Here is a 19,892-nt window from a genome sequence, read left to right as displayed (position 1 = left end):
CTTAATAACATCGCCCGCGGTTCAAACTTAGTTTACTAAAAATGGGTCGCCACATTTGTATTATTCAAACACAAACGCTCTATGCAATACAAACAAATTTTAACAATGATCGTCATGTACAGTGTTGTGTGCTAAGTCTTGTAATTGATGAAGTCAATCTTCTGCTTTTGTGACGTCAGTTTCTTCGATGACATCATCCGTAAGCTCCTTCTCACATGCATTGCTAGGCTAAAAGAACAATAACGGATGCTATATTATTTAAAATTTATACAAATGGCATACTGTAAAATAAGCAACAGCAGTCATATAACAGACGGAGAAATTCAAAGTAGACAAGATTCGGAAAATAGCAGGTCTCCCAACGCGTTGTTTAAATTTTAGACTGCTGTTTATCACATTTTATTGTTACAATTTTGTTCTACACCACATGACTTTTGTTGTTGAAGTAATAAGCAAGTTTACAAAATACACACCAGCACGGCTTGTTCTTCAGGTTGGGAACCCGCGTCCTTTGTTTCATTCTCCACGTCACCAGCCTCCAATTGTTCGGCGTCAGTGACGTCACTAGGCGCCTTTGTGACGTCGGTCATCGGAGACGTTCGAATGTCGGCGCTTCGAAGCAGTAGCCCCTTGAATACTGCGTCAAAAAGGCGAGGCATTAAAGGTCAATCGCCACTTGTCATCGGGATGAAAAATATTCGCTGTTGCAAAAATTACCCTTTCCTGTGACGTCAGCACTAGCTTCGGCTTGCGATTGGTTGGATTTGATCTGACAAGTAAATGTTCCAGCATCGTCGGCACAAGGCTCCTACAAAAAAATTAAAACAGCATTGTTAGGTAAACGGTGTCACTATTATATTTGTGAATTTATTGCACAGTTGTGCTGTCATTATTTGCTTAACGGTAATTTTAGTAGTATGTTCCAATTTTGTTTCAATATGTTTTTTCTCAAGTTTTTATCATCCTTGAAAGTTTGTTTCATTTTCCATTCTTCGGGGGGGGTCTCTCTTTTATTGTTTTGCTAGTTTGTTGAATTAAATATAAAACAACTATTATTCACTCTGTTTTTTTATTTTGTTAAACATTAAAAGTTAAACACCTTCCTCATCCAATGGTTTACGAGTGGCGTGTCGCCATGTGATTGACCCTCATTTTGGCTGAACAGTACCAAGTGTGGAAGAACTGGGACGTTTTGTCTTGGCGTTAACGTGGTACCAACGCGTTATTTGCGGTAATCTTTGTGTTATGTCGCATCAAATCGTGGTTTAAAAAGGTTTTATTATCGTTATAATATAACAGTTTGGCCAGTAGTGAAGTTACTGTTGTTACGTCTAGCGATCAGTCGTTAGTGTAGGCTGTTGAGCCAATTTGGAACTTTTTTAAATTTTCAAACAATGAGATATGACCTCAAGCATTAGAATGCAATCGGGATAGTTGGAAAGGTTTAGAGTTAAGGTTCATTTAAATAGTTCCTCACCTCACCACAAAAGCAGGCATTTATTTGCACAGAAATAGCTCACCTTAATCACAAGGTTGGCGCCAAAGGCATTGTTCACTGTGACGTATCTCTCATTGTCGATGACCATGCTATCCTTCAGCCACACAATTTCACATTCAGATGCATCAGCGTTCATCTGCAATGCAAAAAAAGCTCTTTAGACTTAACTATTACAACTTAAAAATGTTTCCGTTTTTTTTTACCTTAACTGAGAAATGAAGTTCTCCACTTTCTGAGACGTCGTACTGGACACCTTCCTCGATCGTGATTGGTTCAGATTCGACCAATGGCGCATCGGTTGTGGTGACCTGCAGTTACAACACACTAGTCCACATTCCAAATTCACAATAATTTAGATAAGTGTTTTAGTGGAAATACAATTTTTAGCCAAAACCGATGTCAAAAATCAAATCGAATGAACCTAAAGAGACCTCGTATGATCCTAAGTAATTCTAACCCCAACGTGCTTTGTTGACACACGTAATCTTGTTATTAGTGTTTTTTTGTTTCAGAAAATCCAGAAGTTGTCGATGATACTGATCAACAAAATTCAATAAAAACCAATATAAGATATGGACCAAAACAATACATATTTCTGTTGAAGCACTTGAAAGTAGCAAATATATTTGCAGAAAATGTGTCCACAATCGCTTCTCTTGTCATCAACGGAATTTTGTCGGTAATGATATTGAACTGATAAAAATGATATATTTTCCGGTACTTCTTATCATGCCGAAAAGTGAAAAGCAGTTGGCGTGATTCGAACCCACAAATTGCCGATCAGAACGCAGCTATTGTTTGTTAAAGGTTTTGCCCAAAGCGCGCACCACAAATTGAAAATGACTGCTTTGGGAGGAGTTTCTAATTCAACATGTCAACGCACTCTGGTTTCTCCTCACACGCATAAATCTTTCGCCTTTTACTAAAGATTTCCGTGGGGGGGAACATTTCAATGAGTCTTTTCGAATTTTTCTTCCTCGTTTCGGCGAGGTTTCTGATTTTTCATACATTTTAGGCATTACAAGAACTGGTTACGAGGATATGGACGTGTAGTTAAAACTACATGCACAATAAAGAAGAAATCTATTGTAACTGGAAACTCTTCTTCACCTCGCCAAACACACAACAATTACGTCATAATATTACCGTTTCCTGCTGCTCGCCACGCAAACGTTCCTCCTTTTTTCTTTTTCTCTCGGCCTGTCTCTCTTTTCTTTCGTTCTCTTCTTCTTCGTAAAGACGAGTGGCCTCGGACGTAACTTTGTCGAATTCTGTCAAAAATAATCCAACATGTTTGTTTGCAGTGAATTTAAGCGACACACAACAGAACGACGTACATTTCTAGTATCTTATGTGATAAATAAACACCACTGATGTGGGTTCACAATAAAAACGATACCCAAACTACTGATCCCAAACCGATTTTTGTGCACTAAACTAGTGTTAAAGTTTCATTTTAGCAAACCCTTTTCCATTTAAATTATTCGTTATCTTCACAAACTAAATTAGGTTATTGCAAGTTAATGTTAGATAAAAAAAAAACCTATCTAGCTATACTACAAGCATACATTTCCAAAGTTGCTAAGTGATAAATATAGTCATCTGTTAACCTAACAACAGAAACTACAGTTGTTTTTACTCTTATACATTACCCAGATTTTTATTCCGATAAGAATTGGAAAACCCAGCCTTAATAATGTACTTTATCCTTTTTTATACAACTAGCCACCTCTCAAAAAATATTTAACCTATGTTAGGCCGAGACCAATATGGACCAGATTAATCTATTTCGATGGATATTTTTTAATCAACTAAAAGGAAAAACATATGACATAAAATATTCGGTTTCTAAACGCTGTTTCTAAACATTTACACTTTTTAAGGCAACTTTATTTTTATGACGTCCAATTCCAAAAGCAAATGAATGTTGTTTTTTACCTTCGTCGTCAAACTCAAAGTTGACCTTGGTATCGAAGGTCGAGAGCGGAGTGATAAACTCACAAGTAAACTTCCCGCCAGCGTGATCACGTGTTATCGGCGAGATGAGCAAAGACACGAGGCCGGTGTCGACGTCATTGAAGCACTGAAAACATAAGAGGTTCCATGATATGCGTTTTTGAAGGAAATTAGTTTTAGCTAATTTTAATAAATTCTGAGGCCAGTGGTATTTTTCTACAGTTTTTCTTTGAAACGTTTACGTAGTAATATATATTAACTCGTGCATAATAATGTTACGCAGTGTACTCAGAAAACCAACAAATAATGAAAACGTTTTTTATGCTGGGCATCAATACCTTTAGGCAGTAGCGAGCTCGGCACAGTCATTAATAGATTACTGAACGCCAAACCTATTAATAATACAATCATTCGGCTTACCTTGTATTGTTGATTGTCAATGGAAATCTCAGTATTGTTGTGATACCAAATAATATTGGCATCCTCCCGCAGTTTTGTCACAACACAAAACAATCTCACAGCGTTGGCGAGTGGTTCAGCGCGTAGGCCTTGTTCGAAGTTGATAACTGTAACACATCAAAAACAGTAAGTTCTCCAATCTACAATCACAAGCCTTCCCAGTTATACAAATTAGGTCCAGTATAAAGTTATAGTCTAAGTCTTGGTGGTCTCAAGTTATACGAAAACAAGCGTTTGCGGTTAATAAGACGATAAAAGGATTATTGGTGAATTCGGTGATTGCAATTTACCAAAAACATTAAAAACGAAACTTACTGTAGTCTTCGGCCTTTGCAGGTTTGGGCGGCGGTGGTGGGGGCTCTGCAATAATTATTATCAAATGTAAACCGTAAAGATACAAAATTAACATGACAAAAATAAAAAATAAAAATACACGGACCATAACAAAAGCACGACACACACACTGTCAATAAATAACGTTATTGGTAGGCATCGCTGGACATTATAAGTTGGATATTTTCGAATAGTGTATTGTGATATGCCACTACACTATGGGTATTTTCAGCATAAATTATAGGTTTTAGGTTTTGTACACTGTCTGCATTGTTTTCGGAACATATAAAACCCCTTACTTTCAACTTGGATGTTGCAAACGGTTTTTTCACCTCCCACAACACATACGATTTCGCCGTTGTCTTCGAATGTTGGTTTGATAATCTGAAAAATAAGGCAACAACGTTTAAGCCCGGCTCTATAGTTTTCGCACCACAAAGTGCAAATGTACGCTCATAAATTGAACCATAAATTCTTTCCACATGTTTTACACAGGATTTGAGATTTACCACATGAAGCAAAGTTAAAAAAAGTATTCCATCAAAAGTATTGACTCACTAAAAACGCTCCCCACATGCAGTTAGTTGGATTCATGTTTATACATCAGATCAAAGTTCAATAATAAAATCCTTTACCTTCAGTGAGTGTTTATTCCCAACAGACACAAGTTCGTATCTGTCGTCACCGGAGTCTATTAGCTCGTTGCCATGGTACCAACGGCACGCTGGTATCCGACCGTCGTAGAGCAAAGAGGGCTCGGCCAGGCACTCGAACGTCGCGATGCTGACGTCATAAGTGAATTCGCCGTCATGGAGTTTTTCGTTAAACTTCACAGGAAGAACTACAAAAAGAAAAAGTATTAAAAAAAATCGTTTGATTGCCCGATTTCCAGCAAACTGCAATCATAAAAGGATGAAAAGGCTACATGAAAAGGCAGCGGTGAGATTCAGTCGGTTCGCACCGGTTTTATAGTAGAACCGTCTCACGAAATTTTATGAGATCAGCGAACCGGTTATAGCATTACTGGTTACTGCCAATGGACTTTTTGTAGCAGAACCGGCTAAAAATATAACTTTTGTGATAGAACCTGCTGACAAAAAAATTGAATTCCACCACTATGAAAAGGTATTCGTTAACAAACACTTTCCTTGAAAAGCAAGTTCCCAACAGGGTAACAAACAAAAAATGGAATAACTTTAACTTTAGAGACAAATAAGAAACAACACATTCTATTTACCTCCATCTACTACCAAGTTAGCGGTAAACGATCCTCCAAGTCCGGTCACACGGTACATCGCTATGTCGTCATCAGTGACGTCGTGGATAATGAGAGAGCGGGCACCACCTTGAGTGACGAATTCATAGCGACGGTCGTCCATGTTTAACGGCTCATCGTTCTTGAACCACTCGATCTAGAAATGTGTAATGCAATTTTGCTAACTTCAGCTTGGTTTATTCATTACAAGCTATGCAACTGACACAAAGCTTTTAACTTATAAGCTTTTGCTTAAAGTTTAAAGCATGTTAATACTATGGAGTCATTAGGATTGGCCCAAAGGTGCAATTTTTTTATTGGCTAAATATCTCTGCTAAGGCTTGGTGCTCAGCCGGGCTTGGGGAATGTGAAACACATATATTGCTTAACATAACAATAGTGATAGTTTTTGTCTATACGATCCAAATTTGACTCATAAAAAATGTTTGTTGAATAAAACTTGTCGTATTTAAAAAGAGAGAGTATTTGTTGGTTTTGCGTCGTAATGTACACTCTACACCTAAAGCGGACTTAATTACTAGCCTACATTTTACAAGCATTGCTGCATACACCCGGTCATTACATACCTTTACGTTCTGCTTAGTAAACACACAGTCGAAGATAGCTGTTTCTCCCTTCCTGATGCGGACATCACGAGGTGTTCGAACAAAATGAGCCGGTTCCACTGAAAAATATCAGAATTAATTACAGAGACAGGAGGGAATTACCATCAAACTCGTGATCTTTCATATCAAGGTTAATCTACTTTCCCAGTCGTTTCTTTTACTCAGTTTGAAGGTATTGATTGTAACATGAAATGTATACTAATGGCCACCGAAAAAAACATTTAAATTAAAATGTACACTTGGGCTGGGCTGTTTAAGGTTTCAAATCCGAACTCTCCTGAAAGTTTCCGAAATATTCCGAACTTACTATCTCCAACCACAAGGTCTGCGGTGGCTGTGCAGCCATTGTATAGCGCCACACAGTGTACGACTTGAACGTCCTCAGCATTGCAGTCGTTGATAATGAGAGAACGAATGGTTCCCACACTGATGACGTCATATTCTCCAGCGGGACTGACTTGAATCTGCAAAAGTATGGTATTAATTATGAAATAGAAACCAAGCTTACTTAACAAGCAAAATTTTCAATTGCAGTTAGCCAGAAAAAAAGACGAATTTTTGCCAGTATTCCAAACATTCACATGTATAAGTTGACATATAGACAAATCTATTTAAGTGGAATACTATTTGTGCGTCGAAAGTCCAACTACAAACACCGCTGACTTTTATTTATTTCAAGTAATTATTTTTATTTTAAAACAAAGCAGACTACTAAAGCAAGATTATATTCTGGGTTTGTGTAAAATGCAACGATTCGTCCCTATACAGTTCACTTTCTAATTTGAAACTGATTTATTTCCATGTGGGAAAAAAAAGGTTTTAACCAACCTCTTTTCCGTTGCCAAAGTACCAAGCAACCTTAGTCTTTGGATCCTTGACTTTACATTCGAAGAATCCTTTGGCACCAACTTTAGTGAAACAATCTTCTATTCTGAATACAAATGCTGAAACAAGAAATATATCAATTAGTCCTTTTTTCAGATTCCAGTGATAAGAATAACTGATAGTAGTTTTTGTTTTTAGAAAAAAAAGGCTCAAAGTGGACGCTCTGGTGAAGCGTCTTGTGAGTTTCGGTTCGTCGTAATGTGCCAATCACTACCTCAAAGTTTTTGTAACGGTTTTAGTTCGAAAATAACCCACTAGATTGGGGTCTGACTTCACATCAATTACATTTGTGTCAAAATTTCACCATGGCAGACAGTGGTCTTTCGAGCCTAATTCAGCCTTTATTTCAACAAAATTTCGGGTCGGGTCGAGTTTTGGCTTGTACTTTAGAGTTCGGTTTGGTGATAGTTCATTACGTATTTAAACTGGCCGCATTCGTTATGTTATATTTATGGCATTACCTTCTTTTCTCTCGGCTTCCTCCAGAAGTCGAATCCTCTCTAACTCCGCTTCTCTTTTCTTTTTTGCGATTTCCTTCATCGCCTCCTGACGGTCGTTGAAGTCGGCTACAAAGATTAAACAATAATAAATAGCAAAGCACCATACGAAAACAACACTACGATAGCTTAACAACACAAAAACAACGTTTTTTACCCCATGGTTCTCCAGCTGTGACATAACAAGATTGGAGAGACGGAATTCCTTCACCGATCTGATTAACAGCTCTTACTCGGAAAAAGTATGTCTGGCCTGGAAAGACAAAAGCCGTCATGAATACAAACATCAAAGAGAATAATATTATTTTCATAGATTAGGTTGGACGAAATTATGCTCTGGCATTTAAAGGTTTTGGTACAACAAGAAGTACAACAAGCGGCCGGAAAAATGGAACAAGACCATTTTACATATAAGGCAATTTTTATATTTACGCATTTATGTTTATTTTAGGCACAATTTTAGTTTTTTTTTAACCATGTGTCAAGTACAAGGTAATATTTGATAGCCCACTTGGCATGCTGGTACCTAATGATAAAGAACCAGTTTTACCTCGTACGAGTCCACCCACAGTGTATTTTTCCTGCTTGACTTGCTCCGGCAGTTTATTGCATGGAAACCAGTTTTCCGAGTTTTCTTTGCGTCTGAAAAAAATATCCACAAATAAATTAGTCTCTACATTTTAAAACAGTAAGGATGTTTGTTACCTTTCCACCAAGTAACCTTGAAATTCACCATATCCCATATTACATGGCTTCTTCCACGTCAGATCGACGTAATCTTCTGTAATTTTGACTATGGTGACATCAGTGGGCTCCGATGGGCGGTCTACAAGCAAATATTTTTTTTTACTTGTCAAAACAGAAAACATTAATGTCACAATATTTCTTTTTTCAATTCTTATTTTTAAACAGTTTTTCTATTTCAAGGCTGAAGTCCTTAAATGCAATTTTAAACATTATACGACTAACTATTTATCCACTAAAAATATCGTTCAAGAAAAACCAATCTGAGAACATTGTCATATACTGTAAATTTATGTTAAAGACAGTTTATGAAACTAGCAACTAAACACATTGGAAGGTAAGGGAGAGGAAAAGATAAAAAGAAAGAAGTTAGAAAGGTGTGGGCTTAGCCGACCTGGTTCTTTTGCCTGGATCTCTCCGGGCAGCATTTTCCATTCGCCGAAACCTGCAATGTTGCAAGCTCTCACACGGAACTCGAAAAACTCGCCAGGGTTGAGATCACCCACAGTAAAGTGGCGTTGAGTGAGAGCCTTGTTATTCACAGGCCTAAACTTTCCACCAGCTGGTCGACTGATCAAGAAGTAAAAGGGGAAAGATATTAAGATTATGTAAGAGTTGGAACAAATGAAATTACATAAAGATTGAAAAGGTAATGAAAGGGTGGTAAAATCAAAATGAGAAGTCAACACAATGATTACATTAATATTGAGGTAAAATCGGTTACATAGAGTGTATTAATTTTGTAGTGGCACAACCAGGTTAATATAATATGCATAGCCTGTCACGAAGCTAAGAGACATTTAAAAATAAACATCGTCAACGATAAACATTTAATAGTGGCTACGAGATTATTGCAAAGCCGATGTCAAATTACTCGATACAAACGAACAGCAAAGATGTCTTATCATGTTTTGTTACACACTTCGAAAAGTCACCACCAATATATAGTTACATTGTATGTGTGACTTCATGTCAGCCAAGCTATGTGATGCTATCACAAACATAACACTCCTGATTTTTCTTGCGTGTTAATCTTTGCATGTTAAGCTGCCGACTTGACTTACCTTTCAAGGAAGTATCCAGTGATGTTTGAACCACCGTCGCTCTTTGGCGCCTCCCAGCAGACCTTAATCGAATTCTTGGTCACGCATGGCTTGCCGTTATCGTCAGCGACACGGAACAATCCTTGTACACCTCCCCACCAATTGGGCGGTTCTGTACAAAAGTTCCAAAGAAGTGAGTATTGATAGGAACAACAGTAAAAACTAATCATTCCTTTTGTGTAAAGATAAAGAAGTATTGCCATCATAGAGGACCCTCTTAAATAGTCGATATATTTAAGATTGTAGCACAAATTATACACACAATTTAAGATTGTAGCAAGCCTTAAGCTTTTGCTTGTCCCGCAAAATGGTTTCGCGAACCACAGTTTTGGAATGGCGCTGCGCTACGGAGGGAAGCTATATGTGGCCCTCACGTGTCAGTTAATAGTCATGCATAAAAACACATACACTTTATTAATATTTTTACTTACTTATGCCGTCGCTGGTTAGGACAGCTTCGCTTGGTTCGGAAAACGGACTTGTTCCGTTGCTGTTGACAGCCCTCACTCTGAACAAGTATCTTTCACCAGATATCAGTCCACCAACAGGATATCGTGTGTACCTGGCATGTAAAAATTTAAAATATTTCATTGAATTTACAAGACTGAACTGTTTTTATCGTTGCGTTTAGGAACAGAACTAATATTAGGTTGTTTTTTTTCTTTAAAAAACTATCAATTTATAAGTGTGGAAAAATGCTTTTTTAATTTCAGGCATCCAATATCGACGAAGCTTTATTCGCTGCTTTTTTAGTCAACGTCGAAGGAGCAGAGCTTCTATATCAGAATCTGTCAATACTTAAAAAATTTCCATTGGCTTTTTATCAAAATATTCACACTTAATATTGTTTGTATACCCCTTTCCCGTATGTTCTTCGTATGACAACATTGGATCACCCTTCACGAATTTATTGTTACTTAAAAATATATTTTCATTTTACCTGACTGGTGTGTGGTTTGCAGCTGTCCAAACCTCAGAACCCAACTGAAGGTACTCGACGTAATATCGCACCTGCTCGCCACCAGAGTGCGCTGGAGGAATCCAACCAACCTCGACAAACTCACGGGTTGCCTGCGTAAAATGAAAACCATAAAAGCTGGTAAATAGGTAATAAATAGTGCCAAAACGTATATCGGGCTACACTACAGTATTCAGTGTCCAATATAGTTTTATACAGCATCGGTGTCATTTTCAAAGCCTACACTACTTGCATCCTGAAATATACAGTCATAAATTTGCCACTAAGTTTTAAACAGTTATTTTGGTTTGTTGCGAAACTAAAACTGGGTTAAATTAAAATACTCTTAGCGGTTCATCTTGTTCAGAATATTAGAAATGTACATTTCGATTAAAATATATTGTTTGTTATATTAAGCGCAAAACAAGTTGCCGATAGTGAAGCACGCCAGTTAATTTTGTAGTAAAGTGCACCAGGAATATAAGATTTTGTGCTTACTTTGAGAGCCTCAACCTCTCTGGGTGCTGTTGGTGCTCCTCTGTGCTTCAATTTGGGCTTTTGTTGCTCCACTGGCTTCTGCTCAGCGATTTGCCCACAAGTATCATCAACCTCTTGCATATCTACATCCTGTTCTGCACCGACAACAGCTTCTTGTCCTGGAAATCAAATAATTTCATCAAAGTGTATTGGTGACACATGGCTCAATGTGCAAGAACAATCAAAGGTTGTTATGTAACAAAGTTTACACAAGTTTTAGCAAAGGTTAAAGAGCTGTCGAACATTTAAAAACGATTACTAGTATGCATATCATTAGGATTGTACTTGGTACTAACACTGACAATGACATTTTATAATGTTGTTTTTTTTGCTCTCGTCTCTTCAAAACAAAGTGGAGTCATTTATGTTTTTTTACCTGTTACGTTAATCTGCACAGCTGACGTCACTTCACTTGGTTCGCTTGGACCAGCTGCATTCACAGCCAGAACACGAAATCTAAAAAACATGCAATCTTTTATCAATGCCGTCATATAATGTTAATGAATTACCAAAGGCGTGGAAAATGACCATATCTGGGCACAACTGGTACAAATACTACACATTTAATTTTGATTTAAATATTTATATTAGTCCTACAATTTATGATAGTCCTTTAAACATTAGTTGCAAAATTGCTCTAGGTGCACCACCAACCTGATTAAAACAGCTTTATAATTTTTTGATACCTTTTTTGACCTTTACATACCTGTAAGATCTTCCTTCGTGAAGCCCCATGACTGGATACGGGTCAGTGGTTTGCAATGGTTCATTGGTCACGCATCGCCATTCACCAGAGTCCACATCACAGTACTCAATGTGGTAACCGTCAGCGTCATTGCTCTCTGGCCCCACCCACTGGACACAAACACAATCACCGCTGGGTGACAGTGTTGCATTAGCGCCGGTTGGAATTCCTACCAAGGAAACACAGAAAACATACATAAATTTGTGTAAAGATGGCAACAATAAAAATTACAAACACTTGCTTCAACCTATTACACTGATACAAATCAAGAAAATGTATTCCATCCACTAAACATCAACAGTCAACTAAACTAAAATATAATTTCAAAGAGAAAATACGATTTATTTCAGCAAAACAAGTTTATCTAAATTCCACAATTTTTCTGAAAATGATTTCCGCAAACTTTTTTCATTTTTAAAAAAAGTGATCCTACATTATAACAACTGTAAATGGTAGTATACTTTAAATTGAAATTTTACTTCGATCATCATTTTTTGTCTTTCTGGTTATAATTTTTTATGTGTTAAGCAGTTTGACGTCACCTGGTACGTCACTTGCATCTTCTTCTTCAACAACAAAGTCGTCAGTCTCCGGCGAAACCAAATCCATCAGTTCTGCCAACAAAACACAAAGACCATTAACACCAGCTCTCTAAAAATTTTGCCGGACGAAATAAACTCACCAATGTCCAATCGGGGCGTACCGGGGTCCCGCATGGCCACTGGCCCCACCGGAAGTGACGAAGGACCTTTGCCCCACCTGTTGTAAGCACGGACTCGAAAAAAGTACGCACTACCTTCTGTGAGGTCACATACTGGTGTTGTTGTAAGAGCAACTGGTTTGTTTATCGCCTTTCGCCAGATACTGGAACCTGCCTCGGCCCTGTGAAACGGAAAAAGGTTTAGTAAATTGGCTTTACACCCTGGCCATTGGTTTGGTAAAAAATAGAACTTTTTCCAATAATCAAACTTTCACTTGATAGTGATCTGGACTACTAGTGCATATTAAATGAGTAGGCTAAAAGATGGTAAAAATTATTGCAAATACGTGGCAATACACTTTGGGTCAAACTCAAATTTTAGTCGGTGTCTAATTTAGCCCACAATCGTCGAAAACTGCAAAAAAATATAAAACATGACAAACTTTCTTAACATTGGGAAGAAAAATATAAGCCAATCGCTCTTACTTTTCAATCCAATAGCCTTCTACCGGAGCGCCGCCAAAATGCCCGCGGTATCCGGGTGGTTTCCAGCTCAGCACTACGTAATTGCGGGTGACGTCTCTGTACTGAACATCGGTCGGTGCTGAGGGGGGTGCATGCGCTCCTACTACGCTCAAAAAGCATCTTGACGTCGATGCACCACAAGAGTTGTAGGCACGACAAACGTATTCACCTGTTGTTAATAAAACGATTTTGATCTGTCTTTGGTATATCAATTTTTATTCATACATTTCAAGCAGTGTTTGTGTGCTTTTCCATGCTTTTTTACTGTAATATTAATGAATAGTAGTGATACACCGAATCAGGTTCTGGCTGGAACCTAATATCCAGCCAATAAGCCGAAGCGTATATGATATCTTTTTTGGTTTATTTATTTTTTTATTGAACCTTGTGTTGTTAATGCGGGTCTCCAAAAAACTTTTGGAATACTTGAGCTGACCAAATCATCTAATATTTTGTGGACAACATGTCTCGGGTTTTCTAAGTACAAATAATTGATGTGCAAATTCTTAAATGGTTGATTTTCACAGTTTAGGCATTGATGTCAAAGTATCAAAAACTTGTAAGTGGGCCTAAACTGCGACATCGGTAAAACGGCATCGGCAAAAATGTTTCTGCTAATCGACACTTCGGTGCATCATTACTGAATATTTCTAGCATAGCTAGTTTAATGTGCACAATATTACACCTTCATCGTCAGTATAAGCTTTCAGAATAGTAAGTGAAGCAACTTTTCCATCGAACTCCGTTTGCACGTGATTGATCTTGTTGTCAAGGTTACGTCCTAAATATTTAAAAGAGAACGCTCTTTTAAGATAACAAATGTTCACATGTACACTAATTTGACTAACTAAAGTAGCTTGTATTTAAAACTGACTTGGATGTAGAAGCGTAGTTAAGAATTTTATGTTTAGTTTTTATATTGCTTTACACATGCAGTTCTATGGATTGGTCAAAACTATAACATACGTTCTCCAACCAAAGCATTGCAACTTAACGCTCGATCTAACCGGAACGAGCGATTGCACAATTATTGTATGCCTGTTGTCCCTGCTATTCTTGTTTTTCAAACTACCACGTACCAACCGCCGGCAGTAAAAACAGACATTCGAACAATCGAATACAGTATCGGCTTAGTCAATCATACATTACTTTATTGTATTTATCAACAAATTAAAATAAGAGGATCGGAACAAACCGTTGAGAGTCCAAAACACATCTGGTGATGGGCTCCCGCTTACTTCACAAGTCATCACAACAGCGCCACCTTCAGTCACCTTCTTGTTAAAGAGTCGGCTCAGAAATCGAGGATAACCTGTATTATGAGGAAATATTGTATGTCCAAGCTGCGGTTTTAGATTTTGAGAGAAGGCATATGAACAAATTTGGGACATCTCGCTAATTACTTTGTTTCTCGAGAACTGGCTGAAAGAAAAACTGATGTATAGCCTCGTTGTAAAGCAACAAAAACTTTGATTGAAGCAAACAACACCAACAAAACTGCAGCATGTTTAACCTGTGTGCGCGCATGTACACAAACTTTATAAAATGTTCAAAACGCAGACAAAAAAAAACAAATTTGCAAGAAATTGAACAAAACGTTCTGATGTGGCTTTCGCAAACATCTCTCGAACATTCGTAAAAAAGTCACATACAAAATGTAGAACCACAATCACGGCATATCGTCCTTAACATCTTCAGTACTTCGTTTCTCTACCCTTGTGATAACTTCCTCGGAAACAGCCGCATCACCGCCGCTGACGGCACTCTGACGTTTATCGGTGACGTCAGCAAGGGTGCTGGAGAGGCATTCGGTGAAACCATGAATCTTTTCCTTGTCAAAATTTCGCCCTTTCTTGCTTGTCACGTGGTCGTCTTTCTCGTCCTCTGATTGGTTGCGAATCGAGTGAATCGGGTTGATTACATTTTCTTTCACCATTGTGTAACTTTGTGCTTCGTTTTTTGCTGGTATTCGAAACTCAATGACGCTTTCAAATTTTCCCTGCGCTACTTCGGCACTTGCGCCCTTGTACGTCACAGCTTGCGCTGATGACGTGTGTGTTGCGTCAGCTTGTGTTTCGTTTAACTCGGGCTTGTTGAGGTCAAACGTCACCACTTTTGACGACGTTTGCGAAACATCAGCATTTGTTTCTTTGATTTCGAGGTCTTGTTTATACCTATCTCCGTTTTCAGTTGCGTCTATAACATATTTATTCTTAGTTTATTTACTACAAACGATTACAAAAATAAAGTGAACAAAACAAAATTAACATCAATACTGTGGTAATACAGTCGTTTTTTTATTGGATAACATAGTGGTAATTAACAGTAGTTCCTATATTTTACAAAAACTAAGTAATAAGATGCGACTCACCAACAATATGATTGAAATCTCAGGCATGATGATAGAATGACATGGGAATGATGAGATGACAATGAGAAGCCCAGCAGAGATTTATCTGAGACCTAAGTTGTGAGTATTTCTGAAAACTAACCTATTCACTGTTATATTATAACTCATTATAAACCGAAACGATACTGTCTTTCATTGGTAACTACGTCTATGCTCGTAAAAAATGTCCTACACTTTCTGTGCTCTTTTGTTCTGCACCTAGTATATTGTCTATGTTTAGCAGGCAATGAAGTATTTGTGCTAATGCAATTTGCAACTGAAAAACTCAAAGCTAACAAGATGATTTACAAACTTCCTAAACTTAAAAAACGGTCTAACCGTCCCAAATTGTAATCTGGAAAGTTCAAGCTTTGTGAATAGTTAGCCTCACCACATACATTGTCTCTAGCGCAATACATAAACTTTTTAATCATGTTTTGTAACGCCTGAAAGGAATTTACACTGTATAAAAGTTTTATCACACCATTAAATCTCTATAATGCAACGAACATTCGCTGTGTTTTCTTGGTTCTGGGCAAGAAATGAAGAATTGAACAGCATAGGAGAGAGCATTTTTTAACTCTCAAATCATGCCTTTGTGATTTCGGTGAACGAAGCATGCAACGGCGAAAAATGTATTTGGATTTCAAATACATATTTTTTTTACAACAGACACAACTAAAAATGAAAGTTTATGTAACTACATTTAGCTTACCAGGTACGTTCAACTTTTCCACGTCCGGGTAATCGCTCGGCTTTTTCATGTTGTATCCCGACTTGATGTCATAGTAACCGACCTTGCCGTCGTCATAGCGACGCACCATGAGTGTCGCGTAGCTCGAGATCTCCCCCTTGTGGTTCTGAGCGGATATTCTGTAAGTGCCTGAGTCCTCCAACGAAGCCCTGAGCAAATGTTACGTTAAAAAGAAAGTTTTTCTCAGTGAACGTGGTTACACTCAATTTTAACTTTTTATCCTTTCCTTAAATGATCTGAATTTTTAGATCAAAGTTTTTTGAGGCATTTGAGACACAACTACAATTTTTTTCGTTACATTTGGCACATTGAAAACATTGTTGTTTAAACACAAGCTTTTCAAATTTAATAAGATTAATATGACAAATATTTTTAATCTCTTTTTGTGAGACTAAAAATATAGTGTTAAATTCCAAAACATGAAATATATGTAAAATTTAATGTTTCACGTAGTTTGAGATTTTATTCCGTCATGTAATTACAATAGAAGTACTACTCTTTAAATCGATTTTATCTTGCCATTATTTAATCGGGAATTGGTAATCAACTGCCTACTTGAAAATCTCCAGAGTATAGACGCCGTACTGGTTAGAGATCCTCACTTTACCAGGTTCCATTAACATCGGTTCAATCGGGATCATGTCGTGATACCACGTTACCTTAGGTGGGGGAGATCCCCTTATCGTACAGGTGAATTTCACGTACATCTACAAAAGACAAAAAATCACAGAAAAATAGTTTTATCAACTATGATGGTTGTAATAAAACTTTTAACATTTATTTGTCAAGCGCCTTAAATATATTTGAAAACATAATCCACGTAAAAATATGTTATCTACCTTCTCCCAAATCACATGACTGCGAAGCTTCATGATAAACATTGGCGCATGATGCAAGTCATCGCGTGATCTTGGGACGTACGGCAAATCCTCCAAAACAGCATCACCCCGAGTTCGATATCTAATAATAAACCACAGTTGAAGAGCAGTTAATTCTTGAACACAAGTATTGATAAAGAGGTAAGCAATGTGTTGCACTACATGAGGATAGCACTAATTGTGATTTACACAATAACGGATGAATTCTAACTATCTTCACAAAAATGTATTCTTATGGTTAGCACATACAGTCCTGTCGAAGCTAATGTTACAACGCAGTGCTATGATCGTGTTATGTTTTTGATGCAGTTTTTCTCAGACTTACTGGTATTTCTGGTGCTTTAGTTGTTGAAGCTCATCGTCATCCTCCAATGCAAACTGCTTCCTTTTGGCAATGTAAGTTGCGGCTTCGCGTATCGCTTCTTCCTCCTCAGCCACGCCATCTTGTGGTTGCCTTAAATTAATATTTTTGCCTTGAAAACCCTAAGCACCAAACTCGGACAATACACAGTGCCAAATCGCTTACCTCTTTGAAACTGGCATTGTATAATCTGTGACCTGCTCACGCTTTTTATCGTGTCTCGCAGGGCACCAATCATCATCCACCGGGGAGCTGACGTCATCATACCGACGTGGCGTCACCTTGCGAGATGATGACGCCATAGGTGCGAAAACCTCGTCCCAGTTAATCGACTTGTGTTGAGGCAACGGGCGCGATCCGTAACCTACGTCATAGTTACGTCGTGAACGCGTCGGTCGCGGTGGCAACGGCAATCCATAATCTTCTTCGGTGTCGATGTCGTCAAGATAAGTCAAAGCATGACGTACCGGTGTACTGAGGTCACGGTGTCTAAAGGTTAACATAGGTCAAAGTAAAGAATAGTATATAAAAAAAATAATACATAATGATATATTAAAAGAAAAGGCAGTTGAATGATTATTACAGAAAGTATGGAAAGCATTTAAACTTGTGCTACATTTTGGCAGAAAATAATTCAAAAGACATTTTTCTGTATTTAACACATACCCGATGCAACAGACATTTTAAAACCTTCAAATAAATACCTGTAAATTGAAGGTTTCTCATCAGGTAAAGGAGAGTCGCCGTTCGAAGAACTATTCTGTATCAAAAACATACTTTATGAATTTTTGAAAGCAGAAACTTTGATTGCGGTAGCCTGCATGTAATACCGTATTTACTCGATTGTAAGCCGCGGCTTATATTGTATTTTAGCTACCGTTTGTGCTGCTTATAATCGAGGGCGGCTTATATTTTATTTTTATACGGATATAATTTCTACACTCCAACATTTTAAATTATTTGGGGTTCAAAACTTGTATGCATCTACAGATTGTACGTTCTGCTGGGCACAGTTATCAACGTAACTAACAGATATGAGCAAATAGTCATACCGTATAACAACAGAAATTAAGAAACTATAGTATCAAAAATTCCAGCGTACGGCCTTCATTATTTTTTTAACACCTCGACATGCGGCTTACAATCGAGGGCGGCTTATAAATCGAGTAAATACGGTATGCTGGTCATCACGAGTATTACAAAAAAGTTTTTACTAACCCCGTATGGAGACAGCTTTCGACTTGGAACCGGATCAAGTTGATTGACGCGAAGTGGACTGCTTACTTGTGACATTACTTTGTCGTAATCGTCACTACCAAATCTGTAAACAGAAATAATGACTATTACGCACCGTTTTGTTGCTACAAACCTGCACTAACGGTCCTTTACAACAGTGGTCGGAAACCGCCAGTCCGCGAGGAGTTCGTTACCGGGCCGTATACTTTTTCAGGTTTATTGCTTTAAAACATTTTTCCCATGTATCCCGGGGATGATGAACTAATTTAGGCGATTTAATTGCTAATTATTGTTTGTGTTTTGTAGGTCGGGCTGCGATAAAATTTTAGTTTCAAAAACGGTCCGCGTTAAAAAAAGGTTGCCATCCCCTGCGTTACAATACTAACAATCACCAGTTAGCCCAATGAGCCGAAAGAAGATAGGTTTATCAACGGCTCGTACAAGTTTAAAAACACCGGATTATGAGTTGAAATCTCAACTACAACCAATTTTCGCTTAAATTCAAACTTACCGACGCTGGCGAGAAAAGTCACGTGACGTGTTGGATCGCGTCGAATAACTGAAGTCGTACTCGTCATCGTCGTTTTTATAGCGACGCGAATCGTCACCGGGCAGTCTTACAGGCATGATGTAGCAAAAATATAGTTGAAACAATACTGCAAACGACGATTACCTAAACGAATTGCTAATTTAACTGCCTACAAATAAAAAAAATTACACAATATACGTTTTGCAGTGTTGGCAAAGTTATTGACCATACGATAATGTCAAGTTTTGATTTTAAACTCCACTTTACCAGCAACATTTCCTAGAACGTTGTGGAATATTAGTTACAACAGCTATTCCTCTCAAACAAAAGAACTTAATTTTCTTCTAAAACGCATTGTGATCGTTTTTTTAAGAATAAATTGCCGTTTTATTGAGCTTAAATTATACACTGCTTTCAAAGGTAAAGCAACCCTCACCAAACTTGTCCAAAAGTTGGCGTTACTATAAATCTGCAGTTTATCCGAAGTGAAACAATTGCAACAATTCAACTACAAAATGAAATAAATAAATGTAAAAGGCTAATAAAATCATAACTTGTATTTCCATACTTTAGGTCCACTCTTCCAGCACTTTAAATTTTATCCTCAGAAACGGGTTTACGAAACACTGCTGAAGTAACTAAACTTAATGTACTGCCGAAGAACAACTTATCTCATTGACTTACACATGTCACAAATTAACCCTGGCGATGATTGACAGCTACGTAATGGAGGTGGTGACGTGATAAGCTGCGCCCGGACCTTGCAGCTGTGCTGATTACGTAACAACTCTGTTTTGAACTTGACACATCGTTTGGCCTACCTTGAACGCCATGTTGAACTATCTCTTTTTTTCACAATCAGCCATGTATGGATATTGTAGTTTCTTGTAAGTGCCAGATGAATGCATAAGGTTTATATTTAAA

At 37.7% G+C, this 19,892-nt stretch overlaps 1 protein-coding gene, 1 long non-coding RNA gene and 1 other non-coding gene across 3 annotated transcripts; 1 reads left to right on the top strand and 2 right to left on the bottom strand.

Moving 5' to 3' along the window:
• Window positions 1-41: 41 nt before the first annotated feature.
• On the bottom strand, window positions 42-19,164 carry LOC145238788 (M-protein, striated muscle-like). The gene is made up of 39 exons (XM_080102052.1): window positions 18,951-19,164; window positions 18,422-18,524; window positions 17,908-17,963; window positions 17,369-17,692; window positions 17,168-17,296; window positions 16,804-16,924; window positions 16,520-16,671; window positions 15,926-16,113; window positions 14,017-14,133; window positions 13,507-13,602; window positions 12,783-12,990; window positions 12,279-12,478; window positions 12,139-12,210; window positions 11,558-11,765; window positions 11,228-11,307; window positions 10,813-10,970; window positions 10,297-10,427; window positions 9,788-9,918; window positions 9,318-9,468; window positions 8,648-8,823; window positions 8,215-8,335; window positions 8,060-8,151; window positions 7,667-7,762; window positions 7,474-7,578; window positions 6,956-7,071; window positions 6,435-6,591; window positions 6,089-6,186; window positions 5,484-5,658; window positions 4,882-5,087; window positions 4,546-4,630; window positions 4,229-4,273; window positions 3,875-4,020; window positions 3,437-3,581; window positions 2,645-2,769; window positions 1,702-1,806; window positions 1,521-1,634; window positions 718-808; window positions 474-637; window positions 42-228 (listed from the first exon to the last, which is right to left on the bottom strand). Exons 1-39 carry the CDS (start codon window positions 19,064-19,066, stop codon window positions 154-156), a joined length of 5,178 nt encoding a protein of 1,725 aa, XP_079958178.1. The 5' UTR covers window positions 19,067-19,164; the 3' UTR covers window positions 42-153.
• Window positions 2,378-2,491, top strand: LOC145202751 (U5 spliceosomal RNA). The gene has a single exon (XR_013853336.1). It is a non-coding gene; the product is annotated as a U5 spliceosomal RNA (small nuclear RNA).
• LOC145238791 (uncharacterized) lies at window positions 14,134-15,918 on the bottom strand. Its single transcript, XR_013862177.1, has 2 exons — window positions 15,193-15,918; window positions 14,134-15,017 (listed from the first exon to the last, which is right to left on the bottom strand). It is a non-coding gene; the product is annotated as an uncharacterized LOC145238791 (long non-coding RNA).
• Window positions 19,165-19,892: the final 728 nt, after the last annotated feature.

The sequence above is a fragment of the Phallusia mammillata genome, chromosome 7 (genome assembly GCF_965637545.1).
Source record: "Phallusia mammillata chromosome 7, kaPhaMamm4.hap1.1, whole genome shotgun sequence".
NCBI lineage: Eukaryota > Metazoa > Chordata > Ascidiacea > Phlebobranchia > Ascidiidae > Phallusia > Phallusia mammillata.
Note: the sequence above shows the minus strand (reverse complement) of the source record. Positions and strands in the feature narration are given on the sequence as shown.